Here is a 19,010-nt window from a genome sequence, read left to right on the forward strand (position 1 = left end):
AAAATTAGCTGGGTGTGGTGGTGGGCATCTGTAGTCCCAGCTACTCGGGAGACTGAGGCAGGAGAATGGTGTGAACCCAGGAGGTGGAGCTTGCAGTGAGCCGAGATCGCACCACTGCACTCCAGCCTGGGCGACAAAGCGAGACTCTGTCTCAGAAAAAAAAAAAAAAGAGTTAGCCAGTTTGAAGTGATGGAAACACATTCCAAGAAGAGAAGATTGCTTGAAGGGAGTATAGAGGGATGGCAAAGCATGATGTATTTAGGGAATGACAGATAGCCTAGTATGGTTGGAGAAATGGAGGCTCATGGATGAGTGGCAGGATGGGATCCTAAATATGGAGACTGTGGTCAGATTACAAGAGACTTTCTGTGCCAAGCTGAGGAGTTGAAAATTCATGCGGAAGGCCACAGAGAGCCATGGCGGGGAACACTTCCTAAATAAGAATGTGGTTTTGGAGCACAGCAACCTTATTGCTTTGGCAGTCTCCATTAAGTGTAATGAAATCTTCTAGTATGAAGACTGAAAATGATGCACTCACCTTTCTTCCGGATCATTTGTATTTGTCATGAAAAGCATTTTGGTAGCATGTTTAAGTCACAAAGGTGGACTTCGGATGGTTAGACTGCCCCGGAGTCTACTGGGGCCTCTTTGGGAAACAGGAAAATACCTCAGGGACAGGAATCATGTGCTGCGAAGATGGTATTTAGTATGTGTATTAGTCAGGACTTTTCAAGTTGATGGAACCCCAGCTGAGATAATAGAAAGGGAAATGTCTTTCTATATGTAATGAAAATGTCTAAGGGTCGTTCTTGTTCTTTCCGGTTTCAGGCACAGTGGGATCCAGAGGCTCAAGCAGTATTGGTAAAGCTTGCTCCCTTCCTGCCTCCACTGGTCACTCCATCCTTCATTCTAGGTCCCTTTATTCTCTCCTGTAGCAGACAGATGCTTCTGCTTAACCAGGGAGAGTTGCTGCTGGAAGCCCCTGCTTGTGTTATCTCTTGAACTCACAATCCCAAAGGAATACTCTTTCCTCCTTTCTCCCATAAATCATGTGAGAAATTTCAGGGAATCACATGCCCATCCCTGAACCAGGATGGTGGAATACTCTATTGGTCAGGTCTGGGGGAGCCCACCAAAACTATATGTAATAGGATACCCAAAGTTAGTGGGATTCTATTTATAGAAGGAGGAGAGTAGGAGTACTAGCCAAATGTTTAAATAAATGAAGGTCATCCACTATTGTTATCTCTTGTTCTTCTAAAGAGGGGAGATGTCCACTGGAAAAAAGTAGAGCTCATCACGTATCCAAGAACTGCCTTCATGCGTGAGTTTGGCCTGATATGTGCTTGCACTGTAGTCCACTTGGTATCCAGGTCGCACAGAACGGATACTCCCAGCGCATGTTCCAAAGCAGCCCCCTGTCCAATTTTCCTTAGCACGTAGGCTCAAGACAATGCCCCACTTCCCAAAGGCCTTGTGGCAATGTCCTCTTTTTCTTTCACATGTATGATTTATGTTCTGTCAACGACAGGAAACTGCTCAAAGATCCACCCAGTCCTGCCGCTGCCCCCGTGATGGTTTGTTTTTCTCATTGTTTAGCGCTCCATTAGCTTCCGCAGTGAGAGCCGCCCTGACATCCTCGCCCCCCGACCCTGGTCCAGAAATGCCGCCCCCTCAAGCACGAAACGGAGAGATAGCAAGCTGTGGAGTGAGACCTTCGATGTGTGCGTCAATCAGATGCTTACATCCAAGGAAATCAAACGTCAGGAGGTAGGCTCCGGGCCCAAACTCCATGTTGGCTGTGTGTCTGGAACAAAGGTGCATTGCAGGCGTCAGCCGTGCTGGAGTTTGCGCCTTAGTCTCCAAATAAATTCTTCATTGCATTTGTAGAAGGACAAACGGGAGTGTCTGACCTTGGGGAAGGAACTGAGAAACCAGAAACCAGCTGGGAGGGTGTGGCCCCCACTTTAAAAAGAAACTGATGTGAAAATGTGAATTTACAAGAACCATGAAACCAAATGTCTATTTAGGATTCTGAAGTTCACAGAAATAATCATTTTAGTTATATTTTGATAGCAACTTCTAGACTATTTTAAAATATTTAGTTTCCATAACTTTGATTCAGCTTTGTGGAAAACTTCCTTTCTATAGAATCCAGTTAATTTCATTCCCTGTAAGTTTTCTGTATCAATTGCCCTAAATGGCTCTGATAATATTACCCTGTATAGAAGAGCTTGTCTAAGTGCTTGTGCCAGGCTGTGCTGAGAACTTCATGTGTGCATCATCGGATGAGATCCTTGGAGTATCCAGCCCAGGGTTGTGCCTCCACCTGCTTTTTGTCCTCAGTTTACCAAGCAGCCCCAGGTGGAGGGAGCTTTCAAAGCCTGACCACTTTTTCCCTATATCCTGAAACACAGTAGACCCTGAAATATAATTACAAACTTGTAGTCCTTTAATAATGTAATGTTTGCTGACAGTTTGACTTCCCAGATGGAAGTGAAAGAGTGTTCTGCGCGTCATAGCTCTTTAGTATGATGGCTTAATGGAGCCAAATTAGAAACGGTCCATTTACATTACATACTCTTCCACACAGCCAGCTCCTAGAATTTTATTTTTTGTACCTGTGGGACTGAGAAGTAATTTAGAATGAATTAACTTTACCAGATTGTATTTGGAGTGATAAAATGTTGGATTCTTCCTACAATATCAGACTAAAGGCATTGGATAATACAAATAAAACTTTCTGCTGAGATTCGCCTTCTGTCGAGTGGAAGAAAAAGTGAGGATGGCCCAGTTAATAATACTGCCACATCCATTATCTAGAACAGCCTCTGAATCACTTCTTATGATTGCCTCTCACAACAAGGGTACCAAATCCATGCTCACACTAATTATTTTACCTAAAATAGTTCCCTCTTGTTTGACTGTATCAAAGTTCTGTAACATGAAAGATGACTTTTTGAATTAGAAATGTGTGGAAACTTTCTCCCACAAACAGAGAAGCACAATATGCAGTAGTTTTGCAGTATCTTTTCATTGCAGGGTTAAGCATAGATGCATTTGCTTCAGGTTAATGTAACTTAAAATACTTAAATATGTAAATTTGGGGTTTTGAGTGGTGGAGCCAGCACTCTTTGAATATGGTCTTGTAAATGAGGGGAGAATTCAGTGAATATGTTTATCTTTCTTTGCAGGCCATCTTTGAGCTTTCCCAAGGAGAAGAAGACTTGATAGAAGACTTGAAATTAGCAAAAAAGGTAAATTTAAATCCAGCAGTCATTTGAGTCAAGTCATTTTTTTTTCTTGACTAATTTCACAGCCCTAAAGTGGTGCTTCATGAGAACTCCTTTTATAACTAAGACTGGTCTGCTACCACACACCAAGCAGTGGGGAAAGTGCTTCAAAACAAGAGGGCAGAATAACTCTCCAGACCTGGCACCTTTAGGCATTTACCTCTGCATGTCTCTAATGCATGTCAAAGAATACTTCAGCCCAAATCAGAAAGTGTCCATGGAGGCCTCGCTTTATGTATGTTTCGTTGTCCTAGAAGTCTCATATGTACGACTCTTTGCCCATGGGAGAGAATGTGTGCTTGTCTGAAACTTGAACTGAGTCTTAGAAATAAAGCCATTTGAATCTCAAAAGCAAATAAAGTGAAATGAGGCAATTGCATACTATCATATAAGCTGGGATCTTTTATATAGGAATTTGTTTTCTAATCAACATTTTGTGTGGGGAGGAGGAGGACAACAAACCTTCCTCAAAAATGTTTTCATTCCAGTGGCACAGCCCCCCAACTCCATGGCTTGGAGGCTAAAACCAGACTCCTTCATCTGATATTCACAACCTCCTCGAAGAATCACAGGGTTGGAAGGATACCTTCCTTCTTTTAAGGGTTTTTAGTCTTTCTGCTAAGATGAAATTCCACCTCTAGCATTCCTGAGAGACGGCCACCCAAGCTTTGCTTGGACACAGCTAAGAAACTGAGTTTTAGGCAGGGCTGGAGGAGGAGATCAGAGAGGACAAAGAAGTTATTTCACTGTGAGAGTTATCATGCTGGTCATATGTGTAATTTCCCTTTCCTGCATGAAGATTTGCCAAACTCAAGCACCTTGAGATGTTTCCCGGCCATCCTTTTCCTCATGGTGGCCCTACCGTCCTACAAACTTTTCTCGTTCCTTTCAACCGTTCATATCCACCCATCCTTCAGGAACCAGCTCAAATCTCAGTTTATTCTTACATAACATTTATTGCCTCCTTCTCTGTACCAAGCAGTTCATCTTCAAAACTTTCCTTGGCCACTCCAGTTTTAATTCTTTGACCCTCTAGAGCAGTTTTGATTTGATGGCTTTTTGCTGTCATGTGACATCAGTCTTGATTTGAATCTTTAAATTTTAAACATAAGCCGGGTCCGGTGGCTCACACCTATAATCCCAACACTTTGGGAAGCTGAGGCAGGTGGATCACTTAAGGTCAGGAGTTCAAGACCAGCCTGGCCAACGTGGTGAAACCCCATCTCTACTAAAAAATACAAAAATTAGGCCGGGCACGGTGGCTCACGCCTGTAATCCCAGCACTTTGGCAGGCCGAGGTCGGCAGATCACGAGGTCAGGAGATCGAGACCATCCTGGCCAACATGGTGAAACCCTGTCTCTACTAAAAGTACAAAAATTAGCTGGGTGTGGTGGCGTGCACCTGTAGTCCCAGCTACTCAGGAGGCTGAAGCAGGGAATTGCTTGAACCCAGGAGGCAGAGGTTGCAGTGAGCCAAGATCACGCCACTGCATTCCAGCCTGGCGACAGAGCAAGACTCCGTCTCAAAAGAAAAAAAAAAAAAAATTAGCCAGGCGTGGTGGCAGGCACCCATAATCCCAGCTACTCAGGAGGTTGAGGCAGGAGAATCACTTGAACTCAGGAGACAGAGGTTGCAGTGAGCTGAGATCATGCCACTACACTCCAGCCTGGGTGACAGAGCAAGACTCCATCTCAAAAAAAAAAAAAAAAAAAGAAAAAAATTCTTTTTTAAACATAGATTTAGTTTTCCATGAGATTGGAAACTAAAATATAAAACTAGAAAATATTTTAGTTTTTCTTGTCTTCCCCATTAGCTTTATAAAATTCCTTGAAGGTAGGAGACTTCTAAGTCTTTGTATTCTACTTCAGTGCCCTGTGTATAACTGTGTATTCTTGTTGTTTAATTTTCTCTAATAAGAGGTGATAGGATTAGCAGAGGTTTTGCTCTCTTCGTTCAAATCAGTAGTAAAGGATACCAATCACTGTTTCTTTCCTCTTTTTCTTTATTTTAAATATGTACTAATTTAAAAAAAGAATCTGCTGGTAGCTAGTTTTGAATAAAGTGGGATTTTTTTTTTAAAGGCAGGATCTTGATTTTGAAAACATATTAACAGTCAAATCTGTTCTATACCTAGGATTTGTGCTCTTTCCCAGATACATGATATACTAAAATAAAAAAGCTTTTGAAAAATCTGCTTTGGTTTCTCAGCCACAAAGGCTCAAGGCAGTGCTGGTTTCTCCTCTCCTCCAGCCACACCTGTCTGCTGTTCCTGCAGCTTTATGGGAGAAGTTGTTGTTAGAGAGCCAGAAGTTTTGTTATTGGATAGGACCTATCAGGAGTTACTTACATGAACAATGTACTTCCTCTGATTTTAAACATTTGCTTCCATCTCTTGCCATTTTTGTGCAGGCCTATCATGACCCTATGCTGAAACTCTCCATAATGACAGAACAAGAGTTGAATCAAATTTTTGGAACACTGGACTCTCTAATCCCTCTACATGAAGGTATAATTTTATTCCCAGGATGAGTTGTGACTTGTAGCCTTAATTGAGTTGTCGTATTAACGAGTGAGTGATTATGAAATGCCTGCAATGTGAATAACCTACTTCCAGCCCTGTTCATATTTGATTGCCTAACAAATAAGCATCTGTTTGTTTTTTGCCAGAGCTCCTTAGTCAGCTTCGAGATGTTCGGAAGCCTGATGGCTCGACTGAACATGTTGGTCCCATCCTCGTGGGCTGGGTAAGAAAGTTCTCTGGTCTTTATTGAAGATAAATTTCAAAAATATAGATGGGAGTTTCATTTTAGCTAGACTTTTTTTTTTTTTTTTTAACAAATACTGGTTTCGCATCAGAAAAAAAAAGCAAGTTCCTAGTAAAACTGTAATTATATTTAAACTTTGTATCTTTAAAGCATGAAAACAGTTTTTTTCTTGTTACAAATTTACTGCATTTAAAAGTAACAGGGCCTTTTGCAACAAAATAAGTAAAGGTAAACATGAAACTATTACTAGTCTCATATCAAATGAAGTAAAACTAGTTAATATTCTATCAGGCCAATTACTAGTATAATATAGTCCAATAAAAATTTAGTGACTTATCCACTACAAAAAAAAAAAAAAAAAAAAACTTTTCAGGCCATAAAAAAAATCTCATGGTCAAAATGTAGTTTTATAAACAAGATAATAAGTAAAGGTTGCTAATGTTTAGCATATAAAAAAAATACTTTTCAGGCCATAAAAAAATCTCATGGTCAAAATGTAGTTTTATAAACAAGATAATAAGTAAAGGTTGCTAATGTTTAGGATATATACCATGCTAAGTAATTTATAGGAGAGCTGGGTATTATGGTGACCTTCATCCCAACACAATCCATTCCTTTTCGTAATTAAATAAAAAGAAATAAGCTGTGATCTTAGATTAGGAGTCATAAATTTATGATCCTAGGGCTGGATTTGTATTGTGTACATAAAGTTGTTGTTTGTTTGGTTAACTTACGCTAGACAAAGCGTGTGCTCTATTTTGCCTCAGTCCCCACCACTCCCTATTCTATACATTTACGTTTCCTTCTGTGAGTACTTGAATGTTCCACCCCAGTTCCAGGTGTTTTTCATCTGTTATGAAGCAGATAATGAGAGGAGATTACTTTGCTGACTTCTTCCAGGCAAGATTAGGTCTCTCATCACTCTGTTGCACACAGTATTCCAGAAAAATAGGCAGGAAGTACCACAACAGCTAATATTAGAGATCATTTCACTGTTCGGAGAGTGTTGTGAAGGTTATAAATCCTACTGTTGCTATGTGAGTTCTCTTTATTCAGTTACATCTGCATTTTAATCTTCCTAAAACCTTTCGGTTCACATGCCTTGATAATACATAGATGTGCAGAAAGTTTTATCATTGATCTTTTAACTTTATGTTTCTCAGTGACTGCCTTGATCAAGATACTTGATGAGAGTTTCATGACTTAGATAGCTTTAGTTCAGGAGTCAATTTTAGCACCAAGGCTGAAATATCCCAAGGGATCTGAAAGGCAAGTAATGGTCTAAGATGAATAATTTAGAAAATATGCCTTAATATTTCAAGAGAGATCATTCATCTTATATTTTTGACTTTCATTTTATTATGAGCCATGGTAGATGTCTTAACTTCTTTAGCCCACAAAGAAATTTCTCCAAAGAGAGCCAGCCAACTGGAGACAGAGACAGAGAAGGTATAATGAGCAGAGAGTCTGCCTCAATATCTCTTAAACTTCCTGAGTCTGTGGAGTCTTTTGATACGGGGGTAAAAGGAGCAGTTAGGTCGCACTCCAGAATTTGTAGGATAACTCCTCTGCTTTTGATGAGACGGCAGGACAGGACTACATGGTTTCCTTAAGCATCATATGCAAATTGTCAATTTATGCCAGAAGCAAAATTGTAGGAATTTGCCTTGTTATTAACTTTTTGCTGAAATAAACATTTGTCATGTTTATTAGAAAATTGGTGTGATCTGGGAACAGCTTTGCAGTCCTTTTCTGTATATACCCAAAGGAAGTGTAACCATGCTGGCCCATTGCTATCTGGACGCTTCAGGCTTCAAATGAGGACTTGGATCTTGAAGAGCAGCCTAAAATTAAACAACTGGCCCGTTGTTGCCAGACTTCATGAGAAATGGCCCTTATTTATCAGGCCCGACAAGCTGTTAAATGTTTTCCTCTTTTAACTGCAGATGTGTCCGTGTGAGTGGGAACAGTAAACCTAGGGGTACATATGTTTGAGTTCTTGTATTTTTAACAGAACAAAATAAACATCTTAGTGGACTTTGGATGAGAAAAGTCAGAGCCCATTCGACCCATGAAAAATTGATTTATTTTCCTCGCAAAGGAAAAAAGTGAGGGGGGAAAAATCCTTTTAAACAAGTGAGCCTTCCAAGTGGGACAGCCCTGGCAAGTCCTTTTGACCTTAGAATCAATCAATTACTTTTACTTTGAAGACCTTAAACGGAGTGGTTGCTTTTTTTCAGGGAACTACCCCGGTTACTGAGAATCAGTGTCCCCCCCTCCCTAGTGGGTCAGCCTGTTTGAGTAAGCCTTCTCTAGCATAAAGAAACAACCTCCAAGTGACTTATCTCCATGCCAACGTTTTTTCAATGATAAAATACTTTATAAGCTCTCCAAGGCAGAAAGTTCTCATGTTAATTTGATGTCTCATTAAATTTTAATTCCTAAGAAAGAGCCAGGGTACATGGAAGCAAAAAAAAAAATAGATTTGTTCACAATATTAGGGGGATAATAGAACTTCTTTAAAAAGTGAGTTTCCCTTATAAATTCTTGATAGTCTATTTAATAAAGAGATGGCGAATAGTTCAGAACTCTGAAGGTAAAGGAGAAGCAAGAAGAAGTGTCAGACTCTAGTTTTGTCTCCAGCTGAGCAAGTAGCTTCGGTTCTCTAAACGACAGTTTCTTCAATAAGAATATTCTAGGGCCCAAGCGCGGTGGCTCATGTCTGTAATCCCAGCACTTTGGGAGCCTGAAGTGGGTGGATCGCTTGAGCCCAGGAGTAGGAGACCAGCCTGGGCAAAATGGCGAAACCCTGTTTCTACAAAAAAAATATTAGCTGGCATGGTGGTGTGTGCCTGTAGCCCTAGCTACTTGAGAGGCTGAGGAGGGAGAACTGCTTGAGCCTGGGAAGAAGAGGCTGCAGTGAGTCATGATCATGCCACTGCTCTCCAGCCTGACTGACAAAGCGAGACCTTGTCTCAAAAACAAAGAACTTCTTGGGACAAGTAATAATAGCTAGTACTTACTGATTCTTAATCAGAAGCCAAGCTCCATGCTACACTTTTTGTATGCTTTACCTCATTAAGGGAGAGAGGGACATTAGTATATACATTTTGTAGGTGGAGACACTGAGGCTTGGAAGAGTCACTGACAGCTGTGTGAGGTAGGCTTTGAATCTGATTCTCCCTATTTCTGAGTCTGTCCTTTTTTCCAAGACAGAGTCTCGCTCTGTCGCCAACGCTGGAATGCAGTGACGTGATCTCAGCTCATCGCAACCTTTGCCTTCTGGGTTCAAGTGATTCTTGTGACTCAGCCTCCCAAGTAGCTGGGATTACAGGCATGCACCTATGCCCAGCTAATTTTTATATATTTTAATAAAGACGGGATTTTGCCATGTTTCCCAGGCTGGCCTCAAACTCCTGACCTCGAGTGATCCACCCGCCTCAGCCTCCCAAAGTAATGTGATTACAGGCGTGAGCCACCGCACCCTGCCTAGTCTCTAACTGCATTTTCACCTCTCACATTCTGAATGAGTGTCTGTATTTGAGAACCAGATCTTGTACATTCTTCACCCCGTGTAGTTAAAGATCACTTGGGGCCTTTCCTAGCTGGTGACTGAACCAGATAGCCTTTCAAGTCATGCCCAGGAAATGAGCACCCTGTCAGGTGAGAGCACAGGACCAGAGCCCCATTTGGTTGCCATGGTAGCAGGGCAGCAGGATCACAGGGAGCAGTGACCCATTGGACAGCGAGCAGCAGTGTGGTCAAGGTTCCTCACTAGTTTACATCCGATGGTTACTGCTGATTTGTTTCTTCTAATGAAAACATTGGGCATTTCCAGATCTTTTTAAAAGGTGAGGAAGTGGAAATTAAATGAAGAGGGCCTGAGGCCCTTTTTAATTAACTCTGAAAATCTAAATTACAAGCCACAGTACCACGTCTAGGTTCTCTCTCTCTGTGTGTGTGTGTGTGCGCGCGCGCGCACACATGTGTAAGTACCAATTATCATTACTTTAAAATAATAGCTAGTATCTACACAAATATAAGGTTGAGGGAAAAAATTTCTGCAACTCTTTAACATAAGTAGAGAATTTTAATAACAGGTAAGGAAGGTAGACATTTCCAAGGAATGTTAAGCTCAATAGTGAGCTTGTAAAATATTACTTTCCTGGTATCCTTTTTTTGCTTTCAGTCACTGAGGAAATAATTTCAATAAAAGGTGTAAAAGCAGCAGCAGAGTATTTGAAGTTTCAGATGCTGCCATACTTTATTTATTTATTTATTTATTTTTTTGAGACAGAGTCTCGCTCTGTTGCCCAGGCTAGAGTGCAGTAGCGCGATATTGGCTCACTGCAACCTCTGCCTCCTGGGTTCAAGTGATTCTCCTGCCTCAGCCTCCTGAGTAGCTGGAATTACAGGTGTGTGCCACCATGCCTGGCTAATTTTTGTATTTTTAGTAGAGACAGGGTTCCACTATGCTGGCCAGGCTGGTCTCAAACTCCTGACCTCGTGATCCACCCACCCCAGCCTCCCAGTGTGCTAGGATTACAGGCATGAACCACTGAGCCTGGCCGCCATACTTTATTTTTAAGCAATATTCCCAAACCATCAAAGATTACCTAATGTTGTAATCCATTAAACATACATTTATTTGTTCATTCAGAACAGAGTGTCTGCCATATAGTAGGCCCAATGCAAAGTAGTGAGGATACAGAATGAAAGGATACAGAAATGAAAGACACTCTTTTGCCAGTGTCTTGCACTGAATCCCTCTAAAGAGCAGGTGTTACAGGGAATAGGGCTTCTTAGTACAAGAGAGAGAGAGAAAAGCAGGTAGGCCATTGGCTGCATTTGATTGCTTCTGGCAACTTTCTGGAGGCTGATAGCTCTTAGATTAGAATGCCAAGGCAGAAAAAGTGGATGAGAAGCCTTTTCCGTTGAGTCTCTGACATGGTGTTTGCACAGTGTGAATGATGGAATATGTCAGAGAAATGAGCATTTTGCTGGAATGAAGGCAGTGAAGGTTAAATGTTCCAAAGTCTTTAAGCTTAAATTGTTCATGACATAGTATTGTGATGTTAACTGTTAGTGATAGTCAAAACTTGTTTCTGACCTGTCAGAACTAGTTTAAAGGATTTTTATGAATGCTTTCTGCATCTGATTTTTTAGTAATCATACTTTTGCTTTAACTTCTTGAGGCTCTTTATAATTGGGTGCCTTGGAATCAGGTAATCATAAACTAATGTTGACTAATATAGGTATTTGAGCCATGCAAAGGGCTGGGCTGTGGAGTATGACCCTTTGCCTCCTTTTTGTGCCACTAAGTCTTCTAGATGAGTTTCTTATTAATAATTTTAAATGAAATCCTATGTTTTTTAAAATAAAGTAGGAGGCTTTTACGTGACTGGATATCTTTGGAAGGTTAGGAAAATTCTGAACTGTATGTACATGCAGTAATTTCACTTCTTTTGTTTCTAGTTTAGTGTATTAATCTGTTCTCGCACTACTATAAAGAAATACCTGAAACTGGGTAATTTATAAAGAAAAGAGGTTTAACTGGCTCATGTTTTTGCAAGCTGTACAGGAAGCATGGCTTGCGGGGACCTCGGGAAACTTTCAGTCATGTCAGAAGCAGAAGCAGGCATGTCTTACATGGCCAGAACAGGAGGAGGAGAGCAGCGGGGGGCGGGGGGGGGTGCTACACACTTTTAAACAACCATATCTCCTGAGAACTCACTCACTATCACAAAAACAGCAAGAGGAAATCTGCCCCCATGATTCAATCACCTCCCTGCAGTTCCCTCCTCCAACACTGGGGATTACAATTCGACATGAGATTTGGGCGGGGACACAGATCCAAACCATATCACTTAAATTGGCAGAAAATGCAAACAAACTATGGTAAGAGTCTTAAGAAAGTAAACAGGCAATTAAGAAAATTACTTTGTGAAAGCAAGCCAGAGCCTAAGAAAACTGTCCACTGCCTGCCATGTTGAAGATTCCACTACTTTCCTCCAGCCATGCAGATAAAGGAATGTCAGCCAGACCCAGAGACAAGTTAGGTATTTGTTCAGTCCCAATAAATGATGCCACCTGTAGCCTTAGAGCTCAATTATTTTGACATTCCAACCTTCTCTTTCTGTTCCCTTCTTAGCTCCCTTGCCTCAGCTCCTATGACAGCTATTGCAGCAATCAAGTAGCCGCCAAAGCTCTGCTGGACCACAAAAAGCAAGATCACCGAGTCCAGGATTTCCTACAGCGATGTTTAGAATCCCCTTTTAGCCGCAAACTAGATCTCTGGAATTTCCTCGATATTCCAAGAAGCCGTCTAGTAAAATACCCTCTGCTTCTCCGAGAAATCTTGAGGCACACACCAAATGATAATCCAGATCAGCAGCACTTGGAAGAAGCTGTAAGTTTGTCTGTTTCCTTCTCTCTCTTCTTGTTATTTCCACCATAATGGCTGGTGGATTGGGTCAGCGGGTGAATGGAAGAGTCCTTGGGTACTTAATACTCAGGAATCTTGGGTTTCAGGCCTGGCACTGCCATCGTCCATGTTTTGATTTTACAAGTCACTTCTCCTCTCTCTGCCTCAGTTTCCTAAACTGTAAAATGCAGTGTTTACATGAAACACACTGTAAGGTCCCTTAGGCAGTAAAATTCTTGGTTTTACATAGGTGACTCTAATCTGGTGTTACAGTTGCTGACTGTGAGGGACAAGACCGTTGTGTAGATTTTAAATTTTGTTTGGTTATAAAGTAATAAGTTGCCTTTTAGCCTAGCCCCAAAGCTCATTTGTGAAGTGGACATCCATTTAAGATCTAGCTCCCTTTGGCCCCCGATTACAGTGGGTTGCCTTGTCAAACCTCCTGCTCACTAGTGGGATCCTCACTCAGCAAATGGTTATTGAGTACGGGCCGGACATGATGGCTCATGCCTGTAATCCCAGCACTTTGGGAGGCTGAGGTGGGCAGATCACTTGAGGCCAGGAGTTCAAGACCAGCCTGGCCAAAAAAGCAAAACCCTGCCTCTACTAAAAGTACAAAAAAAATTACTGGGCGAGGTGACATACGCCTATAATCCCAGCTACTCAGGAGGGTGAGGCACAAGAATCGCTTGAGCCCGGGAGGTAGAGGTTGCAGTGAGCTGAGATCATGCCACTGCAACTCCAGCCTAGGCAACAGAGTGAGACTGTTTAAAAAAAAAAAAAAAAAAAAAAAAAAAAAAAAAAAAAAAAAAAAAAAGATTATTGAGTGTGGGCTGAGTAATCTGGGAAATACATATTTTTCCCTAGCAGCAATAGGAGACGAGGAAAAATGGGGTGCCTATCACGAGAATATTGTAAACTGTGAGCATTCCACCCAGAAAGCGCCATTCTGGTTGAAGTACTCTGCATGGTATAGATGGCAGATGGTAGGCCATGGGGAGCGGGTCGCCTGAGCAAAGATATAAAGAAATGACAGGACAGGTCGTGCCTGGGGAATATCATAGATCAGTTGGCCTGGGGTTAGGGGTCCTCTGAGAAAACAGCAGGAGAGAAGACAGAGGATATGGGTTCAGATCTGGTTATAGAGGTTTTTAAATATTTAAGAGATTTTTCCTTTGTCATGCAATTAATTGAAGTTTGTTTTTATTTGTTGGTTGGTTTCTAAGTAGCTAGGATTTTTTTTTTTGACATCCCATTTTCAAATCCCAGCTCCATCATTTACAAGCTATGTAACCTTGGACACATACTCTTGGTAGAATGGGGAACTGAGGAGGAAGAGACTGGTGATAAGGATGCAAGTTCGGAGGATGCTGTCCGGGTGTGAAAACCTGATCAAGGAGGTGGCAGTGGGGGATAGAGGCTAGCAGATCATTCAAAGGGCTCATTTTCTGATGTAATCTGGGACAATAATAGAAGAAGGATATGCATAAGTAATTTGAAAATCAGAAGCCTTGAACCTGCTGAGCAAACAGCCTATTTCCTCCCAGATAGGAGTTTAATAATAAGTAGTAGTAACAACAATCATGGTAATAATTGCTGGCATTGAATACCTAGTAAATCAACTTTATGTAATTTGCCTCATAGGTTATGTATCTCATTTAACCCTCACAACAGCCTAGGAGATAGCTGTTCTTATTAGGGCCATTTTCCAGATGAGGCTTGGAGGGGTTAAATAGCTCGCCTGGGTCCACAGCCAGCAATTGATGCAGTTAATGTTCAAACCCTGTCAGTGTAGACTCCAAATCCTGTGCCCTTCTACTTCTTTATGATTCTATACCTTGATGCGGGAAGCCTGCCCACCACTTTCTGTTGCCTTTATAATTGCAGAGAGCTGTCTGGTCACCAGCCTCACCGGTGCAGAACTGGGCTGGGTGCCTCCAGGTAGGATAGAAAAGAATAATAAAGGACCCTCTTCTGATTCATGAGGTATTCAGTGTATCTGGTAGGCCCAACACACAGAGATCAGGCCCACAGTCCAGCACAGATCAGGGACGCAGGCACTGGGTTGAGGCCCATCTCACTTCATCATGTCTGTTTTTTTATTACTGGGAAGAGTGCGATAGAGTTGCCTCCTCTCCATATTTCATCCTAGCAAGTGTGTGGTCTGCAGGAATAAAAACAACAGGGAGCATGAGCTACTCAAAATCATGACATTTTTGAAGCATGGGAGCCTGTTCTGAGTTACTGTAAAGATTTTTTTTTTAATATGGAGCATGAAAGAATACTGTTCTGTTTTTTTTAAAAAAAATACCCAGTGAGCTAAAGTTTGAATTTAAAAACAGATAAGAATGTGATTGTGTGTAATATAAAATGATGTGCTAGTAACCAGTTTCCCTAGTGCATAAAGTATGAAGCCATTTTCAAAAGTTGACTCTGTACCTAGTTATTCAGGCAGATCTGTGCATGAAACATGTATACCTGCATTTGAAAATGTCTGCAAAGCAAGTCTTCCAAATGCCTACTTACACAGTATACACACAGGATTTTTTTCCCCTCTTTACAAAATCCTCGTAGCATTACCCCAGATGAACAGAATCATTTAGCCCTGTACTCTTGGGTGCATTATGAATGTCTGATAAACATAAAACCCATAGCACCAATATAGCTTGACAAATATCCCCTGAATAAATTTCCCATCAATGAAAGGGGAAAAATCAGAGAGTGCTAAGTAAATTGCTTCCATTCCAAGGGAGCTGATTGCATTCAGACCCATGATTAGATCTAAAAAGAGGTCTTGCCTTTAATGTAGTGCCTAAACTACCACATCTTTATTAGAATTTCTTAATAATGCTTTGAGGGTTGATAAAAAATTTTTCTCAAAAGAGAACTTCTTAAAATAGGATTTTGGATATTCAGATATTCCAGAGAACTTGGTCATTTAATGTTTTAAATTCTAAGGATTTTTCTGCCAGAAAATGATCCTGCAGAGCATCCCTTCCCCCCACCCACCACTGTTTCTCAACTCCTAAAAAAAAAAAAAAAATCGCTGAAATAAGTGGGAAAACAGTCCTGCTTTTGATGCAACAGCCATGAAGACTGCTATTCTTGGTTCATGGCAGGAGCCATGAGTATCATGGCACAAGGAACCAGACAGTCAGGACTTTCAGAGTCCACTTTGAGGATGATGAGTCCAGCACGTGTGCACTTAATCTCTGTACTGTTACCAGGTATCTCTCATCATCTCCCTTTACCAGTGCCTTCCTTCAGTTTGAACCCAGTGAGAGATGCAACAATAAATTTAATTTAAATGCACAACTACTGTCACTGTTGTCTGGCTAATGGCAGCCTGCTGTATGTAACTTTATGCCTCCCTGAAATTCTGCAAAATCTCTCTCAAGAACCAATGCAGAGGCCAGGAGCAGTGGCTCACACCTGTAATCCCAGCACTTTGGGAGGCCAAGGTGGGCGGATCACCTGAGGTCAGGAGTTCAAGACCAGCCTGACCAACATGGAGAAGCCCCGTCTCTACTCAAAATACAAAATTAGCCTGGCATGGTGGTACATGCCTGTAATCCCAGCTACTCAGGAGGCTGAGACAGGTGAATTACTTGAACCCAGGAGGCGGAGGTTGCAGTGAGCAAGATTGTGCCATTGCACTCCAGCCTGGGCAACAAGAGCGAAACTCAGTCTCCAAAAATAAAAAGAACCAATGCAGAGAGATAAAACCCTCATGATATTCAGGTAGCTAGAAATACAAAACATTATTTTTAATAAATGAAAGCAGACCCACAGTTACTATTATAAATGTATACATAGAACATGGAATGAGAACACTGATTGTTTCCATTGTTTTGTCTCTGTTTTTGAAACACCAGCAAAAGAAGCAGTATTTGAAACTAATCATAGCTGCATAAGGAACCGCCATGGCATTTGAGTTTATTAATCTTCATGTGATATGCCAGCTGTTCAGTTCCTGAGTTAAATTAGGAAATGAACACATATTTATGACTATAGTGCATCTTCTTTCTGGTTTCCTGGATACTTGCAGGCAACTCAGAAAATTGACTCAAGTGCTGATTAATTCCAGCTGTCCAGGTACACCTGGTAACAATTAACTGATAAGTCACAGCGACTAATGCTGAGGTCTTTAACAGTAAGGAAAAAGCATGGATTTCACTACATATTGTAAAATATGGAAAGGTAAAAGGATGAAGTAGACATAACACAGTTGCTCAGATACCTCCCATTTGTTTTAAGCTTCTTGAAGGCAGGAATCCTCTCATTTCTGTGAATGCTACCACTTAGTCTAACATGGAACAGGTTCTCAGTAAACATTAAATTAATTTGAAGGATGAGTCATGGCTTTAGTATATTTTGTGAAATTATTTTGTCTTGAAAGTAACAGTGAAAATCAGTCATTTTTGAAAACCAAGAAAGGAAAAAAGAAAGAAAGTATACCAAAGTGTTCTGCTATTTATTGTTTTATGTTAATAAAGCTCAAATTACTTTTACAGAATTTATATTTAATATTAGATTGACGTCAAAGGCCAAAAAGCTTCTTCTGTAACACTAAAGAGCCTATATTTTTTAAAATAAGGATTTTTTTTTTTAATCAAAGTAGTGAGTGCTACCACCACAATTTGAGAAATAGAGAAAAGAATAAAGAAATCTTTGAAACTTTTGGCCAGGCGCGGTGGCTCATGCCTGTAATCCCAGCACTTTGGGAGGCCAAGGCAGGCGGATCATGCGGTCAGGAATTTGAGACCAGCCTGGCCAACATGGTGAAAGCCCGTCTCTACTAAAAATACAAAATTTAGCTGGGTGTGGTAGCAGGTGCTTGTCATCCCAGCTACTCAGGAGGCTGAGGCAGGAGTATCGCTTGAATCCAGGAAGCAAAGGTTGCAGTGAGTCAAGATCGTGCCATTGCACTCCAGCCTGGGTGAAAAGAGCAAGACTCTGTCTCAAAAGAAAAAAAAAAAAGAAAGAAAGAAAAGATATTTGAAACTCTTAATAGCTACAGAAATGTACAGATTATGGTCTCTCCATACATTCACCAAACTTCAGCTGAAAGCTGTAAGATCTTCTGTCAAACTTGTGTAGAAGTACAAAAGTTATAACTGAGTAACAGTTTTTACCCAGTTGCTTTTGGCAGACAATATCATTTTACTGGCATATGAAAAAATAATCACTTGGCCAGACGCAGTGGCTCATGCCTGTAATCCTAGCATTTTGGGAGGCCAAGGCAGGCAGATCGCTTGAGTCCAGGAGTCAGAGACCAGCCTAGGCAACATAGCAAAACCCCATCTCCATGAAACATGCAAAACTTAGCCAGGCATGGTGGCATACACCTGTGGTCCCAGCTGTCAGGAGGCTGAGGTGGGAGGATCACTTGGGCCCAAGAGGCAGGGGTTGCAGTGATCTGAGATGGCACCACTGCACTCCAGCCTGGGCGACAGAATGAGACCCTGTCTCAATGAAAGAAAAAAAAGAAAAATAATTACTTAACAATCCTAGATAGAATTTATTACTATTTTAAGACATGATAACTTCTGACTGAGCAAAGGCCTCTTTTGGAACCTTGCTTTTCAGAGATTGATTTTTCTTTTAAGTAAATGTGACGAAGAAGAAGCCTTATCAACATTTTCCATCTGTTAAGTACTTTTCAGTTACCACCACAAGAACGATGGGACTATAGGTCTTTTCACTTTTAGGGGACAGAGAATCCTGCTAAGGAAATCATTGTTCTGCCTCTGATTGGTGTCATGGAGTTTTTTATCTTTTTGAGACAGGGAGTCTTGCTCTGTCGCCCAGGCTCTAGTGCGGTGGCGTGATCTCGGCTGACTGCAACCTCTGCCTCCCAGGTTCAAGCGATTTTCACACCTCAGCCTCCCAAGTAGCTGGAATTACAGGTGGGCACCACCTCGCCTGGCTAATTGTTTTTTGTATTTTTAGTAGAGACAGCATTCACTATGTTGGCCAGGCTGGTGTGGAACTCCTGACCTCAAGTGATCTGCCTGCCCTGGCTTCCCAAAGTGCTGGGATCACAGGCATGAGCCACCGCGCCTGGCCTGGTGTCATTAAGTTTTGCTCAACTAATTTCTCATCCCTTTTCTAGCGTTTTATAACATTTAGATATATTCATATGACAGAATGGCCAACACATCAGAATAAATATCCACTGACCACATCTCAGGCGGTACTCTTGTTTTGGTATTGACAACATTGCATCCACCATCACTTTGGAATCTTCTGCCCAAACTTACTCACTCACATGTGCTCTAGACCCTGGGTGTGAGTGTATTTATACAGACTATCCCCATCATTATACTGGTGTCTTTTTTCCCATTATTTTTTCTCTGTTCTTTATAAATGTTTATATTATATCATTGAAAAAGATGTCCAGGCCAGGCGCAGTGGCTCACACTTGTAATCCCAGCACCTTGGAAGGCAGAGGTGGGTGGATCACTTGAATTCAGGAGTTCGAGACCAGCCTGGGCAACATGGTGAAACCCATCTCTACTAAAAAT

At 41.3% G+C, this 19,010-nt stretch overlaps 1 protein-coding gene across 11 annotated transcripts in view; it reads left to right on the forward strand.

Moving 5' to 3' along the window:
* The window catches only part of ARHGEF3 (Rho guanine nucleotide exchange factor 3), a 340,374-nt gene that overhangs the window by 310,121 nt on the left and 11,243 nt on the right, over positions 1-19,010 (forward strand). For all 11 annotated transcript variants that reach the window (XM_007984680.3, XM_038003769.2, XM_007984679.3 and 8 more), the window contains 5 exons: positions 1,600-1,770; positions 3,195-3,257; positions 5,704-5,800; positions 5,962-6,038; positions 12,211-12,468. In XM_007984680.3, the coding sequence (XP_007982871.3) occupies positions 1,600-1,770; positions 3,195-3,257; positions 5,704-5,800; positions 5,962-6,038; positions 12,211-12,468 (666 nt within the window). The remainder of the gene's footprint in view (positions 1-1,599; positions 1,771-3,194; positions 3,258-5,703; positions 5,801-5,961; positions 6,039-12,210; positions 12,469-19,010) is intronic.

Source organism: Chlorocebus sabaeus, chromosome 22 (assembly GCF_047675955.1).
Source record: "Chlorocebus sabaeus isolate Y175 chromosome 22, mChlSab1.0.hap1, whole genome shotgun sequence".
NCBI classification, from domain to species: Eukaryota; Metazoa; Chordata; class Mammalia; order Primates; family Cercopithecidae; genus Chlorocebus; species Chlorocebus sabaeus.